Source organism: Vulpes lagopus, chromosome 8 (assembly GCF_018345385.1).
Source record: "Vulpes lagopus strain Blue_001 chromosome 8, ASM1834538v1, whole genome shotgun sequence".
Taxonomy (NCBI): domain Eukaryota; kingdom Metazoa; phylum Chordata; class Mammalia; order Carnivora; family Canidae; genus Vulpes; species Vulpes lagopus.
In genome coordinates this window covers 1,121,955-1,142,273 of record NC_054831.1, presented here as the reverse complement: position 1 = coordinate 1,142,273, position 20,319 = coordinate 1,121,955, and the positions used below count along the sequence as shown (strand labels likewise).

Below are 20,319 nucleotides of genomic sequence, written 5' to 3'. Positions count from 1 at the left end.
ATATCTTTACATTTCTTCTTTCATTCTGTTCAGCAATGTTTTGTAGTTTTTATGTATCTACTGAGATCATCATGTGGTTATTTTCCCTGAATTCCACTTGTATGGTGTATCACATTGAATTATTTTTGTATATTGCTCCACTCTTGCATTCCTGAGATAACTCTCACTTGCCTCATGCTGTATAGTCCCTGTGAAGTTCTGCTTATTTAGCTTGCTCATATTTTGACAAGGATTTTTGTATCTATATTCCTAAGACATATTGATCTTTAGCTTCATTTTCTTGAAATATCTTTGTCTCCATTTTGTGTGAAAACAATACAGGCCTTATGGAATGAATTAAGAAGTGGTTTCTCCTATCTACATTTTTAGACTTTGAGTTGTACATATGTTAATTCTTATATTCACTGGTAAAAGTCACCACTGAACCCATCTGGTCCTGAACTTCTCTTTGTTAGAAATATTTTTGACTACCGACTCAATCTCTTTGTTATATGTCTTCTCAGATTTTCTATTCCTCCTTGGGTTGGTTATGTCAGTTTGAGTGTTTCCAGGAATTTGTTCATTAGGTTAGCTAATGTGTTAGCATACGATTGTTCCAATATATACTTACGATACTTTTTATTTCTGTAAATTCAGAAGTCACGTGTCTGCTTTCAGTCCTGATTTTAGAAATCTAATTCTGATTTTTTAGGTCAATCTAACTGAATGTGAAGTTGGTTAAACTTTTTGGGGAACTAACTTTTAATGTCTTTGATTTTCTGCCTTATATTACTTTCCTCTAATTCATTTTTGTCTTTATTTTGTCTTATTTTGTCTTTACCAACCTTTATTATCTCATTCTTTATGCTTTGAGTTTAGTTTTGTATTGTTACTCTTTCTTTCCTAAGATGGAAAATTAAATAATTGATTTTAAATATTTTTTAATGTTGGTGTTTATAGCTATAAATTTCTGAGTCTTCTTTCATTGTATCTCCTAAGTTTGGAGGTGTTGTGTCTCCATTTTCATTAATCTCAAAATATTTTATATTTCCATTGTGATTTAAAAATATGTTGTTTAGCTTCCACATGTCTGTAAGCTTTCCAAATTGCCCTATGTGGTTGTTCTGTGATTTCATTCCATTTTGTCTGGAGAACATACATCATGTACTTTAAATCTTTTAACATTTATTGAGACTTGCTTTGTGAACTAACATATCGGCTATCCTGGATTATGTTTCCCATGCACTGTGTTCTGCTATTAATGTATTCTGCTATCAATGGGGATACAGTGATATATATATATATATATATATATATATATATGCCTGTTAGGTCTATTTGGTTTATAATGCTGTTCAAATCTGTTATGTCTTACTGATACTTAGTTTTGTTTTTGTATTCAATATTCAGTGGAGTCTTGAAGTCTTAACTATTATTGCTAAATTCACTTTGAGCCTTGAAGGATACTTCTGGGTAGATGTAGAATTGTTGGTAATTATTTTCTTTGAACAAAGGAAAATAGAAATTTATTTTTGCTTCCATTATTTTAATCTGGTAAGATAATTGTCAGTCAGTCTTCTAATGTTCATACTTTGAAGCGACTATGTCTTCTTTTATAGAAAAGATTTATTTATTTATTTATTTATTTATTTATTTATTTATTTAATTTTAGGTGGCAGAGGCAGTGGGAAAGGGAGAGAGAGTCTCAAGCAGACTCTCTGCTGAATGTGTGCCTGTCATGAGGCTCAATCTCACAACTCTGGGACCACAATCTGAGCAAAAGCCAGGAGGGTTGAAAAAAAAAAGATTTTTATTTATTTATTCATGAGAGACACCGAGAGAGAGAGACAGAGACACAGGCAGAGAGAGAAGCAGGCTCCCCCCACCCCACCTCCCCTGGGAACCTGATGCAGGACTCAACCGCATGATCCTGGGATCCCGCCCTAGCCTAAGGCAGGTGCTCAACTTCTGAGCTACACTCAGCATCCCAGAATCCAGGAGTGGAAGACCTCATTGACTGTCCCACCCAGGCATCCCTGAAGTGGCTATAGTTCATTCTCAAGCTGTTTTAATGTTTTTCTATTTATTTGGTTCTAAATATTTACTATGACATGCCCAAGTTTGGTGTTCTTTGTATAAATCCTGCTTTAATTTGAAGTGTTAATGAATTTATAGAATAATATCATTCATTGGTTTGAGATAATACTTGGCCATTATTTCTTCAAGCTCTGATTCAGCCTATTTATCTCTTTTCCTCTTTTTTAGGAGCTCATACTATGTATTTTTCTATATCTTTTGTCTCTAACCCTCTTTTCTGGATTTTCTATCTTTTAGTCTCTCAATGTTTCACTCTGAATATTTTCTACTGATTGGTATTCTAGTTCACAAATTTTCTCCTTAACTATTTCTAATCTGTAAAACTCATTCATTGAATTCCTAATTTTAGTCATTGTACTTTAAAAAGTTACATATTATTTGCTTTACACCTTTCACATTTCTGCCAAAATTCTTAGTCCCATATTTTATTCTTTAAACATAATAACTTTAATGCTTATGTGTGCGAACTCCAAAATCTGAAACCCCTTTGCATTTTTCTTGTTTATTGTTTATGTTTCTATGTTATTTTAATTCATAATTCAATTTTTAAAAATGTCGGGCATTATTTAAACAGAACTTTTATAGATAAAACCTGCAGTCTAAGATAATGTGTCTGCCTCTTGAGATATGTTTACTTATACAAGGTGTCAGAGGCACTAGCGCTCAGATCACATCTTAATACACTTTCAGTGATTGAAATGGTCAGATTTATCTCACTCCTATGGTACATCCTGCCTGGTCCCTAGTAACCAACCACTGTCAGCATTAGCTCTGCAAGACAAACAAAACCTCACTGCTCAGCTACCTGGCCTCTCAGATTCCTCTTCAAAATTGGCTTAGGAATCAAGGGATAAAAAAGCTCTGAGTGATGAATCCCTGGGCCTCTGTGTATATTGGATTTTGTTGAGTAATTCTTTGCTAAACCATTAACTCCATTATATCTTCAATCAGATTTTTTGTTGTTATTTATCTTCTAAATAGTCTTCAGCAGGGAATTTAGCTTGACCTACTTAAACTGTCTATACTGAAGAAGTAATACCCCTGGTGAGGACTGAGGCTCATGCCATCCCACAGTAATGGAAACCTCTCCATGGTCTACTTTCAAGATTTTGTGCTGGAGGGATTTAAAGGTGGTCTGGAGACCCAGGCCCTGCTCTTTGCTGTGTTCCTGGCCCTGTACATGGTGACTGTCCTGGGCAACCTCCTCATGATCATCGTTATCACCCTGGATGCCCGCCTGCACTCCCCAATGTACTTCTTCCTCAAGAACCTCTCCTTCGTGGACTTGTGCTACTCATCTGTCATCGCCCCCAATGCACTGGCCAACTTCTTCTCCTCATCCAAGGTCATCACCTTTGCAGGATGTGCCACCCAGTTATTCTTTTTCTCCCTGCTGGTCACAACTGAAGGTTTCCTCCTGGGTGTCATGGCCTATGACCGCTTCATGGCCATCTGTAGCCCCTTGCGCTACCCCATCACCATGTGCCAGTCTGCCTGCACTCGCCTGGTGCTGGGCGCCTACTGTGGAGGCTGCCTCAACTCTGTAGTGCAGACCAGCTTCACATTCCACCTCCCATTCTGCAGCTCCAACCGCATCAACCACTTCTTCTGTGATGTGCCCCCTCTGCTCCAGATCGCCTGTGGCAACACGGCCATCAATGAACTTCTCTTGTTTGGCATCTGTGGGCTCATCATTGTGGCTCTGACGATTGTGATCCTCATCTCCTATGGCTACATCACAGTGACCATCCTGAGGATGCGCTCAGGAGCTGGGAGACGCAAGATCTTCTCCACCTGTGGCTCCCACATGACTGCAGTGACCCTCTTTTTTGGGACTGTTTTTGTCATGTATGCCCAGCCAGGAGCAATTGAGTCCATGGAGCAGGGCAAGGTGGTCTCTGTCTTCTACACGCTGGTCATCCCAATGCTCAATCCCCTCATCTACAGTCTGCGAAACAAGGATGTGAAGGAGGCCCTGCGGGGGCTGGGCCAGAAACACATGGCCATGTGGAGGATGTGCTGAAGGGAGTCAGTGTGTCTTGCAGGCTGGATGGAGGCCTCAGCGAGACACTGAACTTTATGAGGACCTCCTCAAATCTCATCACTTCCAGATGGAATTGGGCATGTTGAGAAACTCATTCATTTACTCTTTCAATCAATGTTGATTAAAAGCATTTAATGGACCAGATGTTTACTAAGTGGGAAATGTATAGATAAATAAGGATGTTCTCTCTCAAATCTCTAAATGTTCGAAGAAAGAGCAATGACTTGAATCACATGAAGATAAGGAGAGCAATCACTGGGCACCAAGGCAGGGGTAGGTATTCTGCCTATTTCTTATCATGGTTCTCTATACCATCCATGAGATGGAGAGGAGTCAGATGTTTATGCATGTTTGTGCTGGAGGGATTTGAAGGTGGTCTGGAGACTAAATTATCTTAGTAAAATTAATCACTCATAGAGAACTTATCATGGTTCTCTATACCATCCATGGATGGAGAGGAGTCAGATGTTTATGCATCTTGATCGAACTGGATGGAAAAAGTGTCTGCATACACTGTACCTCCAACCTCCTATCCTCTAAATGCCCTTGATATCTAGTTTTGGCCAGATATGAACATTTACCTCTCATCAGGCCATCCTCAATACCATTGCCATAGACATCTGTTTAAGATAATAATGTAATGTGTGTCCAAGGTATTCCTCATGGTGGGTTTGGTGTCAATAGAAATGGACTTGGCTGTAGCGGTTCAGGTCTGATGATAGGGCCTCTCTCACAGAGAAGCCAGGTTAGTGGTCTGAGGCAATGCATTGGCTTCATTCAGAGGAAGGAGCTCCTTTGGGCTCCGCTTCATGACACCAAGGGCATGGGAGACACTGACACTAGAAAAGATGACCCAGAGCTCCAGCCGCGACATCCACCTTCCTAGTCATGTAATGAGAGACATGAAGTATAAACAGATATAATTTGTATGTATCTACAGAAAAAAAATATAACATCATATCCATTCAGGGAGATCACCAACCCCCAGGTCAAGAAAGAAACCTACCCAGTTTCCACAATACCCCTACCTCCATTTAGTCATTGCCCTGCAAGGTCAACAGCTTTCCCGCCTCTAATACACAGATTAGTTTTGCCTGCTGTGAACTTCCTAGGAATAGAACCACACAATTTTTCTTCTTTTGTGACTTTTTTTTTTTTTTGCTAATATTCTCTCTGTGACGTTAACCCTTGTGATTGTGTATAGTAGCAGTTCTTTAATTTTCGTTGCTATATACATTTCATTATATGAAGATACCATAACTTGTTCATCTTACTGTTATGAACACATGGGTTGTCTCCAGTTATTGTCTTTTAAAATAATGCTATGAAATACTTTTACATATTTTATTTTGTTTTTGCTGTGAACGAATTCATTTGGGCATTCTTAGGAGTGGAATTGTTCATCTTTTTGGATAACGCAAGTTTTCCAAAAATGTTACAGCAATCTTTGTTCCCAAAAATAGTGCCTGAGAGTTCCTGTTGTTGCACACCCTCACAAACAAGTCATATTTATCAACTTTAGCCATTCTGGTAGGTTATGTAGCCACGTATCATTGTGGCTTTCATTTTCATTTCTCCAGTGGCCAATGGGCTAAGCAGATTTTCATATATTTAACAGCAATTTGGATGTCCTTTTGGGAAAGTATATATGCTTTGCTTGGTTTTTCTATTGTTTTTCTTTTTATATTGGTTATAGAATTTTTTCCTATTATTCTGGGTATGAGCCCTTCATCAGTTATATGATTTGCAAATATCATCTTCCTCTCTGCTGCTTCCACATTTGCACTTGTATTAATTTTTTCTATTAACAGAAGTTCTTAAATTATCTTAGTAAAATTAATCACTCATTTTCTTCATGGTTACTTTATTCTATAGCACTTTTAAAGAACTATTGCCCATATTGGATCCAAAAATATATTTTTCTATGCTATCTAGTGAAGTTTTCTTCCTTAGTTTTTTATATTAGTATCTGTAAGTCATATAGAATTAACTTTTTGTAGCTTTTGTGATATAGGGGTTGTTTTATTTTTTCCATATGGTTATCCTACTGACCTTTTTAAAAATATATATATTTTTCCTCCACTGCTATGCCATGTCACCTTTGTCATAAACCAAGCGTCCCTATATATGTTGATGTGTTTCTAGAGTCTTATTCTGTCCCATCGGGCTATTTGTCTATCCTTGTGCTATTTTATAACATATTGTTGAATGTTTAAAAAGTAAAATATCATAAAACTCTTCAGTATATATGAATAAATATAACAAATGATGTGCAATACATTTAGCAAAACAATTTTAAATGTTGTTGAAATATATGAAAGAACTGAGTAAATGGAAAGCTGTATCATGTTCATGGATGAGAAGTTCTAACACAAAGATCCTTATTATACAACATAACCAATATACTCAATGTTGTCTTACTTTTTGGTATATTTATTTCTTTATTTTATTAGTTTTTAAATTTTATTTAAATTCATTTTGCCAACATGTAGTATGACACCCAGGGCTCATTCCATCAAGTGCTCTCCTCAGTGCCCATCACCCAACTACCCCATCCCCTTACCTTCCTCCCTTCCACAACCCTTTGTTATTTATTTATTTTAGAGAGAGCAAGCAATAGAGAGAGAGCAAGCTGGAGGGGGGGAGGGGAGATGGAGGACTCCATGTTGAGCATAGGGCCCGACACAGAGCTTGATCTCATGACCTGAGCTGAAACCAAGAGTCAGACACTTAACTGACTGAGTCACCCTGGTGCTCCAATGTTGCCTTGCTCTTAACATATATTTTTTATATTACTGGACACATGATTCTAACATTTTTATATAGAAACCAGCTATACGAATAACCAAAGTGACATGAAAAATTAGAACAAAGGAAAGGAATGTACCTTTCTTACCTCAAACTCTCCCGCAACCTAGAGCATACCAGGTTGAATGATGAATGGACCCTAAGCAGAGGCCCTGCCATTTCTGGCTCTCAGCCCCTTGACCCATTCCATGCTCCCACTGTCCACCATGGCTTCAATGTAAATCACTGCTGCCTCAGCCTCTGACCATGCAGTTTATCTGAGCCCCTGGAAAGGGCTTCTATCAGTGCCTCGATCTTAGGCTCAGAGAATAGCAACCCTTATAGTGAGGTTTAAAAGATCAAGCCCAGAGAAGTCTGGCCATGTTGGCACTCTCTCTGGGTAATCACAGATCCTCTCTTGTCACAGGAAGCCAGTGTTCCTCTTGTAACAATGGTGCCTAGAATGAACTTCTCTCCTAGCTTGCTGGCTACACCTCTATCTTCTTTGCCTCTGCCCTCTGCCAGCACAGTCCCAGCATCAAGGCCAGGACAGATCTATGTACCCTTCTTGCATGGCTCCCCTCTACTCTGGATACTTCTACTGGTGCATCTCCCATGTCACATGAATGACAATTCCGTGTGCCTGTGTGTGTGAGTGTGCATGTCCATGCATGTGCACCTTCTCAACGACAGAGATCACATCTCACTTGTCTCTGTAGCCCCTGCTCATGGCACCTGGTTGGATGCTGAATGTTTGCTGAACTGAACTGAGTCACCCACACTGCCTCACCATCAGCAAACCACCTCATCACAACTTTGTTAAAAACATGGGGCCTTCAGGCGCTCTCATCTTTATTTACCTCCTCTGTCTTCGCAGGATAAACTGTCCCCATCCTGCTCAAGGCTGAACATTATACTGGGTCTGGAATTCTACTGCATCCACTCCTCTAGGCTCCCTCAGGGCTCTCTGCCAACAAGTGTCCTCTCTCTCATTTGATTTTGACCTTTCTCCTTCCCAATTCATTCTCATCAACCTTCAAGCCTACCCAAAATTCTCTCACCCTTCCCTTTAACACAGCCATCTCTGTAGCCTGGTTATATATCTCACTCACTCCCCATGAATGTTTTCCAAACCTGTACTGTGTACTCACTGTCTCTACCTGTGCTGTCTTGCATCCCTCTGCAATCAGATCTCTCAAACTACTGACTATAGTGCCACTAAGTCTAAGAGACACTTTCTGGTCCTTATCAGTGATGACCTGAGTGGATTTGGGTGTTACCCCCTTTCTTCTTTGTTTTTTTTTTAATAAATTTATTTTTTATTAGTGTTCAATTTGCCAACATACAGAATAACACCCAGTGCTCATCCCGTCAAGTGCCTCCCTCAGTGCCCATCACCCATTCACCCCCACCCCCCGCCCTCCTCCCCTTCCACCACCCCTAGTTCATTTCCCAGAGTGAGGAGTCTTTATGTTTTGTCTCCCTTTCTGATATTTCCCACACACTTCTTCTCCCTTCCCTTCTATTCCCTTTCACTATTATTTATATTCCCCAAATGAATGACAACATACAGTGTTTGTCCTTCTCTGATTGACTTACTTCACTCAGCATAATACCCTCCAGTTCCATCCACGTTGAAGCAAATGGTGGGTATTTGTCGTTTCTAATGGCTGAGGAATATTCCATTGTATACATAGACCACAGCTTCTTTATCCATCATCTTTCGATGGACACCGAGGCTCCTTCCACAGTTTGGCTATTGTGGACATTGCTGCTAGAAACATCGGGGTGCAGGTGTCCCGGCATTTCATTGCATCTGTATCTTTGGGGTAAATCCCCAGCAGTGCAATTGCTGGGTCGTAGGGCAGGTCTATTTTTAACTATAAGAGGAACCTCCACACAGTTTTCCAGAGTGGCTGCACCAGTTCACATTCCCACCAACAGTGCAAGTGGGTTCCCCTCTCTCCGCATCCTCTCCAACATCTGTGGTTTCCTGCCTTGTTAATTTTCCCCATTCTCACTGGTGTGAGGTGGGATCTCATTGTGGTTTTGATTTGTATTTCCCCGATGGCGAGTGATGCAGAGCATTTTCTCATGTGCGTGTTGGCCATGTCTATGTCTTCCTCTGTGAGATTTCTCTTCATGTCTTTTGCCCGTTTCATGATTGGATTGTTTGTTTCTTTGGTGTTGAGTTTAAGAAGTTCTTTATAGATCTTGGAAACTAGCCCTTTATCTGATACGTCATTTGCAAATCTCTTCTCCCATTCTGTAGGTTGTCTTTTAGTTTTGTTGACTGTATCCTTTGCTGTGCAAAAGCTTCTTATCTTGATGAAGTCCCAATAGTTCATTTTTGCTTTTGTTTCTTTTGCCTTCGTGGATGTATCTTGCAAGAAATTACTGTGGCCAAGTTAAAAAGGGTGTTGCCTGTGTTCTCCTCTATGATTTTGATGGAATCTTGTCTCACATTTAGATCTCTCATCCATTTTGAGTTTATCTTTGTGTCTGGTGCAAGGGAGTGGTCTAGTTTCATTCTTCTGCATGTGGATGTCCAATTTTCCCAGCACCATTTATTGAAGAGACTGTCTTTCTTCCAGTGGATAGTCTTTCCTCCTTTATCGAATATTAGTTGACCATAAAGTTCAGGGTCCACTTCTGGGTTCTCTATTCTGTTCCATTGATCTATGTGTCTGTTTTTGTGCCAGTACCACACTGTCTTGATGACCACAGCTTTGTAGTACAACCTGAGATCTGGCATTGTGATGCCCCCAGATATGGTTTTCTTTTTCAATATTCCCCTGGCTATTTGGGTCTTTTCTGATTCCACACAAATCTTAAGATAATTTGTTCTAACTCTCTGAAGAAAGTCCATGGTATTTTGACAGGGATTGCATTAAACGTGTAAATTGCCCTGGGTAACATTGACATTGGCAAAGAAGAAGTCAAACTCTCCCTCTTTGCTGATGACATGATACTCTATGTAGAAAACCCAAAAGCCTCCACCCCAAGATTGCTAGAACTCATACAGCAATTTGGCAGCGTGGCAGGATAGAAAATCAATGCCCAGAAGTCAGTGGCATTTCTATACACTAACAATGAGACTGAAGAAAGAGAAATTAAGGAGTCAATCCCATTTACAATGCACCCAAAAGCATAAGATACCTAGGAATAAACCTAACCAAAGAGGTAAAGGATCTATACCCTAAAAACTATAGAACACTTCTGAAAGAAATTGAGGAAAACACAAAGAGATGGAAAAATATTCCATGCTCATGGATTGGCAGAATTAATATTATGAAAATGTCATTGTTACCCCTTTCTTCTTTGACAGCTTCTCCTCCTTTAATGTCTGGGGCATGTGGCAATCCCTGTTCTTTCCAAATGCCTCTGATCATTCCTACCCAGACACTCATGGTGGGCCCTCTCTTTCATGCCATTTAAATGCTGATGCCCCCCAGGGGGCTGTTCCTGCCTCCCATCTCTCCAGGGTCCATTTGCCCCCCATCAGTGACCTCTGAGGTCGCGGTCTCCATATGAGACCCTCCAATCACGTCCATCCCCAGCCATAATGCACAATTATTACATGTGCAGCTTAGTGATTCTCACATATGAAAATCCCCATAAAACTACCACCCATGCCAAGACTGTTTGAAACATTTTCAGAACCAAAGAAGCCTTTTTGTGCCCCTTCCCAATCAATACCTAGGGTGATAACTATTCTAATCTCTAATAATATAAATCAGTTTTTTCTATCCTAAACATCTTAAGAATAGAATTATACACTGTGTCCTCTTTTGTCTGGCTTACTTGACTCAGTGTAATTCCTGTGTAAGTCCTCCATGCTGTTTCGTGTTGTAGAAGTTCACTCTTTCCTACTGCTGCATTACTATGTTATTACATAAACACACAACTTATCCTCTCTACTGCTGATGGTCATTTAAGTTGTTCCAATTTGGGAGCTGTTACACCTCAAACTGCTATGAGCAATCTTTTGCATGTGTTTTGATGGCCATAAGCACTGATTTGTGTTGCAACTATGCCAAGGAACTGAAGTTTCTGGGTCATTGGGGCCTGTTTAACACTAGTAGCTAATTCCAGTTACATGGAAATTTTCAAGGAATCTACAAAATATCTCCTAGAACAATAAACTGGTTTAGCAAAGCCTCAGGGAGCAAAGTCAGAATACAAAATCAGTAATATATCTATAGATTAGCAATAAACAGTTGGAATTTGAAATTTTAATAGTATAGTTTACAATAATATCACAAAAATAGAATGCTTCAGTATAAATCTAACAAAATGAAGATATATTTGTGTAAAATTATAAAGGCTGATTTAAAAATTAAAGAAAATCTAAATAAATGGAGAGATAAACTGTGTTTATGAATTGGAATACTCTATATTGTTAAGATATCCATTCACCCAAATTTGATCTATAGATTCAGCGCAAACCTGATCAAAATTGCAATAGGCTTTTTAAAGATATTGATGAGCTAATTCTAAAATTCACATAAAAAGGCAAACAGTTCTATTTGTTATAGAACCTTAAAAAAAAAAACCCAAACATGTTATCACACCAGTTTCTGTGGGCCAGGAATGCAGACACACTGTAGCAGGCAGTCCTAGCTTGACGTCCTTCTGGAGACAGCGAAGTGTCACCCTGGGTTGTGGTCACCTAAAGGCCTGAGATCACTCATGTGTCCACAGACAAGGCCTCAAAAGCCCTTCTCCCAAGCTTGTTCATGCAGCTCGGCCCCAGGACTAACCAATGACACTGCAGCTGACTCTCTCCAAATGGGCAGTGAAAGGGGGGGAGGTCCTGGGGGGAAGAGAAGACACCAGTGTGGAAGTAGAGTCATAATTTATAAGTCAATCGGAGAAGGACAAACATTATATAGTCTCATTCATTTGAGGAATATAAAAAATAGTGAAAGGGAATAAAAGGGAAAGGAGAGAAAATGAGTGGAAATATCAGAAAGGGAGACAGAACATGAAGACTCCTAACTCTGGGAAACGAACTAGGGGTGGTGGAAGGGGAGGTGGGCGGGGTTGGGGGTGACTGGGTGACAGGCATGGAGGTGGGCACTTGACGGGATGAGCCCTGGGTATTATTCTATATGTTAGCAAATTGAACACCAATAAAAAATAAATTTATAAAAAAAATAAACACAGAATAACATCCCAGTATTTTTTCTGTATTCATTTGGTTTATTTCTCTCCAGCATGAGATGATACACTCATTTCATCACAAGGCTCACCCAATCTCATCTTATGACTGCATCACCTCAAAGTCTAGAATCTCATAATTTATATTGGGTCCACATGTGGATGTAGCTTCTCAGGAACAGTTCCTTAATTATGGCTCATCGAGTACAGTTTTTCTCAATCTGTAGATTGGTGAGCCTACAGAGAGAAGTCATTTGAATCCACATATACCCAACATGCAACACTGGATATGCATGGAAAAACTTCTGTAGAAGTTCCTGTTCAAAAACAGGGAAGTGAGAGGCACAGAGGTGTCACTGGACCTAACAATTTTGAAATCCAGCTGGGAAATTCTCTAAGTTCCTTAACTGTGTCTGATGGCCCAGGAATAATTCTCTGTGGCTCTGAGCTCTGGGTCACCTCTCCTTTTGCGTGGATGGTATAAAATGCTTTTAACTAAATAGCTCTCTCACCCTGATTTTTGCCAGTATGATTCTGGGGGCCCAAAGGCTTCTCCCCATTCTCATTTATCACTGTCCTTCTCACAGCTAGCTGGTGGTGTTGATGCATATTGAATCCTTTTAAGAACACGGAGGTCTCTGCAAATTTTGAGGCCCTTTGAAGTAATTCCTCCACGCTTTGGCTTCCTGCTCAGACTGGTAAGGATGAGGTCCTTAGCTTCCTAGTGATGCTACTGTGTGAGTAAAAGCATCTTTGATGCACATTCTTACTCTCTTCCAAAGACTTATATGACTTAGGCACAACTTTAGATCTTTCTAAGGTCTTAACAAAAGAGTTCAGTCATACTCTTGGCTTGATTTCTGTGTCTAGTTTTCCTGGAAATGCCCTAGATTTGGGCCTTTCTTAGAGGCCATTTCTTTTTTTTTTTTTTTTAATTAACTTTTATTGGTGTTTAATTTTCCAACATACAGAAAAACACCCAGTGCTCATCCCGTCAAGTGTCCACCTCAGTGCCCGTCACCCATTCCCCTCCAACACCCGCCCTCCTCCCCTTCCACCACCCCTAGTTCGTTTCCCCGAGTTAGGAGTCTTTATGTTCTGTCTCCCTTCCTGATATTTCCCAACATTTCTTTTCCCTTCCTTTATATTCCCTTTCACTATTATTCATATTCCCCAAATGAATGAGAACATACACTGTTTGTCCTTCTCCGATTGACTTATTTCACTCAGCATAATACCCTCCAGTTCCATCCACGTTGAAGCAAATGGTGGGTATTTGTCGTTTCTAATTGCTGAGTAATATTCCATTGTATACATAAACCACATCTTCTTTATCCATTCATCTTTCGATGGACACCGAGGCTCCTTCCACAGTTTGGCTATTGTGGCCATTGCTGATAGAAACATCGGGGTGCAGGTGTCCCGACGTTTCATTGCATCTGAATCTTTGGGGTAAATCCCCAACAGTGCAATTGCTGGGTCGTAGGGCAGGTCTATTTTTAACTCTTTGAGGAACCTCCACACAGTTTTCCAGAGTGGCTGCACCAGTTCACATTCCCACCAACAGTGTAAGAGGGTTCCCTTTTCTCCGCATCCTCTCCAACATTTGTTGTTTCCTGTAGAGGCCATTTCTTAATTTTAACATCATTTGTCATCTGGAAAGGCTGAGAATTTTCAAAATATAAATTTCTGGTACCTTTCTGCTTAAGAGTATTTCTCTTTTTTAAAAAAAATCTTGATCCTCTTGCACTTTACTATAAGCAGCAAGGAAACAAGTGGCACTTGCAATTTCCTTAGCTTGATTTTCCAATGCATTTGGCATAACTTCTGCTTTCCTCATTATCTAAGCAACAATGCTGCCACACTTTGTGCCACTACATAGCTTCTGCTTCTATCCGGTTTCCAATAAAATTCACCTCACTTTCCTGTAAGCCCTTATCAGAGACTGTCAGTTTCCTCTAGGCACTCTAGACTTTCACAAATACTACCTCCAAAGCCCATGATCTGGTTCCAAAGCCACTTCCACAGTTTCCCATTTTTTATGGAAGCACCCCACTTCCAGGTCCAAAGTCTGTTCTAGTTATGTATTGATGCATGACAAACTACCCCCAAACTCAGCAGCTTAAAACAAAGAATATACATCATCTCACAAAGTTACTGGGCATCTGCAATCTGGAAAAAGCTTAGCTGGGTGATTCTTGCTCAGGGTTAATAATGAGAAAGCAGCCAACTGAAAGATCTGCTTTTAAGGTTACCCATGTGATTGTTGATAAATGTCATTCACTGAATAACTCACATCCTTGCCAAGTAGATATCTCTTGTTTGTTTGTTTTATATTCAAGTTAGTTAACTTATAGTATATTATTAATTTCCAGGGTACAATTTAGTGATTCATCAGTTGCATATAACATTCAGTACTCATCACAAGTGCCCTCCTGAATGCCCATCACCCAGTTACCCCATACCCCCACCCCTCTAGCAACCCTCCGTTTGTTCTCTATAGTTAAGAATCTTTAATGTTTTGTCTCCATTTTCATCTTATTTTATTTTTCTTTCCCTTCCCCTATGTTCATCTGTTTTGTTTCTTAAATTCCACATATGAGTAAAATCATGTGGTATTTGTCTTTCTCTAACTGACTTGGTTCACTTGGCATAATACCCTCTAGTTCCATCTACATCATTGCAAATGGCAAGATTTCATTCTTTTTGATGGCTACATAATATTCCACTGTATACATACCACATCTTCTTCTTTTTTTTTTTTTAAATCTTCTTTATCCAGTCATCTGTCAATGGGCATCTAGGATTCTCCATAGTTTGGCTACTATGGACATTGCTGTTATAAATATTGGTGTGCATGTGCCCCTTCAAATCGCTTATTTGTGTCCTTCGGATAAAAATCTAGTAGTGCAATTCCTGGGTTACAGGGTAGCTCTATTTTCAAGTTTTTGAGATAACTCCATACTGTTTTTCAGAGTGGCTGCACCAGTTTTCTAAGCAGATATCTCTATATGGTGCCTAAGTGTCCTTAAAATATGCAAACTGTCTTATTCAAGAAAATGATGAGAGAAGGGAATAAAGGGAGTGAATGAGAAGTTTGGCTTTATATAACTAAACTAATATCGACAGAAACATACCATCACTTCTGCCATATTCTACTCATTAGAAGGAAGTAACTAAATCACACCCACCTCCAGGAAGGGGATAAAACAACAATGTGAAACTGGGGGTGGGGGCAGGGAGGGCAGAGGTGGTGATAAAGATCTTTAGTGCCATCATGAAGGTTGCCTACACACCATACAAATCACAGAATAGAAGAGAATATCTGTCACTCCTCATTTAAGATTACATATAACAAATATAGTATATTATACTATATAAAATTATATATATTATATACAACCAAATAAACAAATGAACAAATTATGTTCAACATAATTAATTAGGAAATACAAATGAAAACCACAATGAGACACCATTATATGGTCGCCAGAATGGCTAAAATTTAAGTCTAATAAAAAAGAGAATTAAGAACTCTCATATATTGCAGGTAAAATGATACAATTTCTTTGGGAAACAGTTTAACAATTTATTAAAAAGTTAAACATACACCTACCATATGACCTAGCCAATCCATTCCCAGATATTTACCCAAGAGAAATGGTAGCATATGTCAATACAGAGACTTATGAGTGAATGTTCATAGCATCCACAATATAATAGCCAAAGAATGGAAACAACCCAAGTACATCAACAGATAGATGAATAAACAGATAGCGGTAAATGCATACAATGTATGAGTAACTCTGTAATAAAAATTAACAAACTATTGATACACCCAACAGCAGGGATGGATCTCAGAATCAGTATGCTCAATTTAAAAGGCCAAAGAAATGAGTATGTACCACATGATTCAACGTGTATAAAACTATCAAATACAACACTATCTATATAGAAAAGAGGTCAGTGGTTGCCTGAGAAGGACAAGGAAGGGATGACAGGAGTAAAAATAGGCATGGAGACTTGTGGTTTCTCCAGCATGAGAGGGGCTCATAATTCCCCACTCAATCCTACCAAGAAGTAAAAGGCTGAACAAACTGAGAAATCAACAACTCTTCTTAGATCCACAAGAGAAGTGAGGTCAGAGGGTAAACCACTGCTTCCAAAGTTGGAGAGACAGGGGATTACAGAGAATCACAACATACTGGAGCAGAAACTCAGAGCTGAAAAGTATATGGGACCAGCACCATCTTGGAAAACCTGAACCACAGCTGATGAACTACTGGAGGCTTGGTGTGAATAAGGCTGAGAGATAAAAACTCAAAGGGGATGCACCCATCAGGGGCCCCACACTCTGGGGAGTTTACCTCCTGGAGTCCTACCAGGTCTCACATAAATACTCGAGAATAATCCCTTCATGCTTCTGGAAGAGGGAGGAGGCAAGGGGCCATTCTGAAATATGCCAGAATTTTCTGTCCTTCTAAGGTGTGCCTTCAGGAAAGGGCTACTTCACTATTTAACCATGGTCCAATCTAGTGGAAATTATCAGAACATAACTGACCTGGGGGGAAGGGAAACATCCAACTGCAGTCCATTCTAACCACACTGTGCCAGGCGTGTGTGAAAAGAAATGACAACTGAGAAGCAGTTGTGAGACCACAGTCCAGAGACTTAGGCTCATTACAAGATGGAGACGAAATCACAGGACTACAGAGTGCTTCCCTTCCCCTTACATCTCACCACCATCTCACCAAAGGCCTGTTTCCAGCAGCAACTTTTACCCAGTACCTCATGTCTGAGGAAAAAATTACAAGGCCTACTAAAACCATAAAACCAAAGTTTAAAAAAAGAAAGGAAGCATCAGAACCAGGTCCAGGTATGACAGAGATACTGGAATTGTAAGACCAGGAATCTAAAACACTTCTGAGTAATACACTATGGGGGTCTAGTGGATAAAGTAGACAGTTTCAAAAAATAGATGAGAAAATGTAAATGGAGAGGTAGAAATTCTAAGGAAGAATCCAAAGGAAATGCAAGACATAAAAAACACTGATAAAAATGGAGGATGTCTCTGATGGCCTTATTAGTGGGGGACACAACCAAGTTATGCTCCTCTGAGCTAGAAAACATGACAACAGAAACTTCCAAAACTGAAAAGCATAGGAAAAAAAACTAAGGGAAAAGCCCCCATAATATCCAAGAACTGTGAGACACAGTGTAGAGAAGGTGTAATATACATGTAATGGAACACCCGAAGGGAAAGTGGGGAAGGAGCAACACTGAGTGGTAATTTTCCCTACATTAAGATCAGACACTGTCTTGGTTCAGGCCTCTATAACACAAATACCATAGACTGGGGGGGGGCTAAACAACAAACATTTGTGGGTTTTGTTCACAGTTCTGGAAGCTGGAAAATCCAAGATCCAGGGTCTGGTGAGGACGTTCTTTCTGGTTTGTAGATGGTCACCTCCTAACTGTGTCCACATGGCTGATAGAGAGGAAGCAAGCTCTCTGGGGTCCCTTCTTATAAGGGCACCTATCTCATTATGAGGGCCCAACCTTCAAGATCTAATTACCTCCTGATGTATAATCTCTGAATATCATCACAGTAGGGATTAGGGACTTAATAGATTAATTTGGTTGTTGGGGGTAGGGAAACACATTCAGTTTCTATGAAACACCTACCACAGATCCAGGGAGTTCAGAGAATGACAGGTATACTAAATACCAAAAAGAAAAAAGAAAAGAAGAAAAGGAAAAAAAGAAAAAAAAAGAAAAGAAAAGAAAAGAAGAAAAGACAAAACAACAAAAAACCATACCTAGACATATCATATTCAGAATCAAAAATAAGGAAAAACACCTGAAAGGAGCCAGAGAGAAAAGAGATTACCTTATCTATAGAGGAGCAAAGGTAAGAATTACATCCAACTTCTCAAAAAACATGCAAGCAAGAGGAGAGTAGCATTAATACTTAAAATGTTGAGAGGAAAAAAAAAATCAACCTAGAATTCTGTACCCTGTGAAATCATCTTTTAAAAGTGAAGCAGAAATACAGACTTTCTCAGACATCAGCATCAGGAAAATACACATCAAAACCACAATGAGATACCACACCACACTGGCCAGAATGGCTAAAATGAGCAACTCAGAACAACAGGTATTAGTGAGGATGTAGAGAGCTCTCTTACACTGCTGGTGGGAATGCATGCTGGTGCATCCACTCTGGAAAACAATATGGAAATTCCATAAAAAACTTAAAAATAGAGCTACTCTATGATCCAACAATTGCATACAAAGGATACAAATACAGTGATTCAAAGGGGCACCTGCATCCCAATGTTCACAGCAGCAATGTCCACAATAGCCACACTGTGGAAAGAGCCTTGGTGTCCAGTGAAAGATGATGGATAAAGAAGATGTGGTCTATATATACAATGGAATATTACTCAGCCATTAGAAATGACAAATACCCACCATGTATTTAGACGTGGATGGAACTGGAGGGTATTATGCTGAGTGAAGTAAGTCAATTGGAGAAAAATAATCATCACATGGTTTCATTCATACGGGGAATATAAAAGGTAGTGAAAGGGATTATAGGGGAAAGGAGAGAAAATGGGAAAAATCAGAGAGGGAGACAGAACATGAGAGACTCCTAACTCTGGGAAATGAACAAGGGTTAATGGAAGGGGAGGTAGGCAGGAGGTTGGGGTGACTGGGTGACGGCCACTGAGGGGGGTACTTGACTGGGTGATATGCTATATGTTGGCAAATTGAACTCCAATAAAAATATACAAATATATATATATATATATATATATATATATATATACACACACACACATAATTATTATGGCAAGAAAAGATAAAATGAAATCAAATCAAATGCTCCATTAAACCACAAAAGGCAGAAAAAGAGTATAAGACAAAAACAGGGATAAAGAACAAGGGAAAGAGTAGAAAACAGTAACAAATATGGTAGATATTAGTCCAACCATATCAATAATCACTTTGAATGTCAATGGTCTAAATGCACCAATTAAATTATATAGATTGTCAGGATGTATCAAAAAACAAAACCCAATTACATGTAGTCTATAAAAACCCCACTTAAAATATTGATTAAAATGAAATGAATGGAGAAAGAATCCAAGCTAACACTAGTCAAAAGAGAGCAGGAGCAGCTATATTAATTTCAGACAGAGCTGACTTCACAGCAAGGAAAATTATCAGGAATAGAGAGATATATTACATAATGATAAAGGGGTCAGTTCTCTAAGAAGATAAAACAATCTTTAATGTGTATGGGACAAACAAGATAGCATTAAATTGCACAGCACAAAAATTGGTAGAACTGCTAGGAGAAACAGATAAATCCATTATTATTATAGTCAGAGACTTTAACACCAATGGATATATCCAACTGGCAGAAAAGTAGTAAGGACATGGTTGAGTTCAACAATGCTATCAGTCAATTGTACGTAACAGACATCTACAGATCACTTTATCCAACATTTGAGAAGGCATATTGTTCTCAAACTTCCTGGGAACATTCACCAAGGCAGACTACATTCTGGGTATAAAACACATCTTAAACAAATTTAAAAAATAGAAAACATGCAATGTCTACTCTCAGCCCCTAGTAGAAAAAACTAGAACTCAGTAACAGAAAGATAGCTACAAAATCCCAAAATACATGGATATTAAACATACTTCTAAATAACACAAGGGTTAAAGAAATATCAAAATAAATTTAAATATATTTTGAAGTAAGTGAAAATGAAAACACAACTCATCAGAATTTGTGGGGTGCATATAAAGTAGTGCTCAGGGGGAAATTTACAGCACTGAATGCACATATAAGAGTACAAGAAAGATCGACAGTCAATCATCTAAGGTTCTATCTTTAAAAATAGAAAAAGAAGCACTAATATATATCCAAATAAGTAAAAGGAAAAATAATAAAAAATTAGAGCAGAAACTAATTAAAAACAGAAAAATAGAGGAAAACAATGAAATCAAACATTGTCACTTAAAAAAAATCGACAAACAGTGCATGTTCTCATTCATTTGGGGAATATAAATAATAGTGAAAGGGAATATAAAGGAAGGGAGAAGAAATGTGTGGGAAATATCAGGAAGGGAGACAGAACATAAAGACTCCTAACTCTGGGAAACGAACTAGGGGTGGTGGAAGGGGAGGAGAGAGGGGGGTGGGGGGGAATGGGTGACGGGCACTGAGGGGGACA

The 20,319-nt window shown here is 39.2% G+C and overlaps 1 protein-coding gene across 1 annotated transcript; it reads left to right on the top strand.

Moving 5' to 3' along the window:
- The first annotated feature begins 3,136 nt into the window (after positions 1-3,136).
- On the top strand, positions 3,137-4,099 carry LOC121496993 (olfactory receptor 12-like). The gene has a single exon (XM_041765963.1). The coding sequence runs from the start codon at positions 3,137-3,139 to the stop codon at positions 4,097-4,099; it is 963 nt and encodes a 320-aa protein (XP_041621897.1).
- The last annotated feature ends 16,220 nt before the right edge of the window (positions 4,100-20,319 follow it).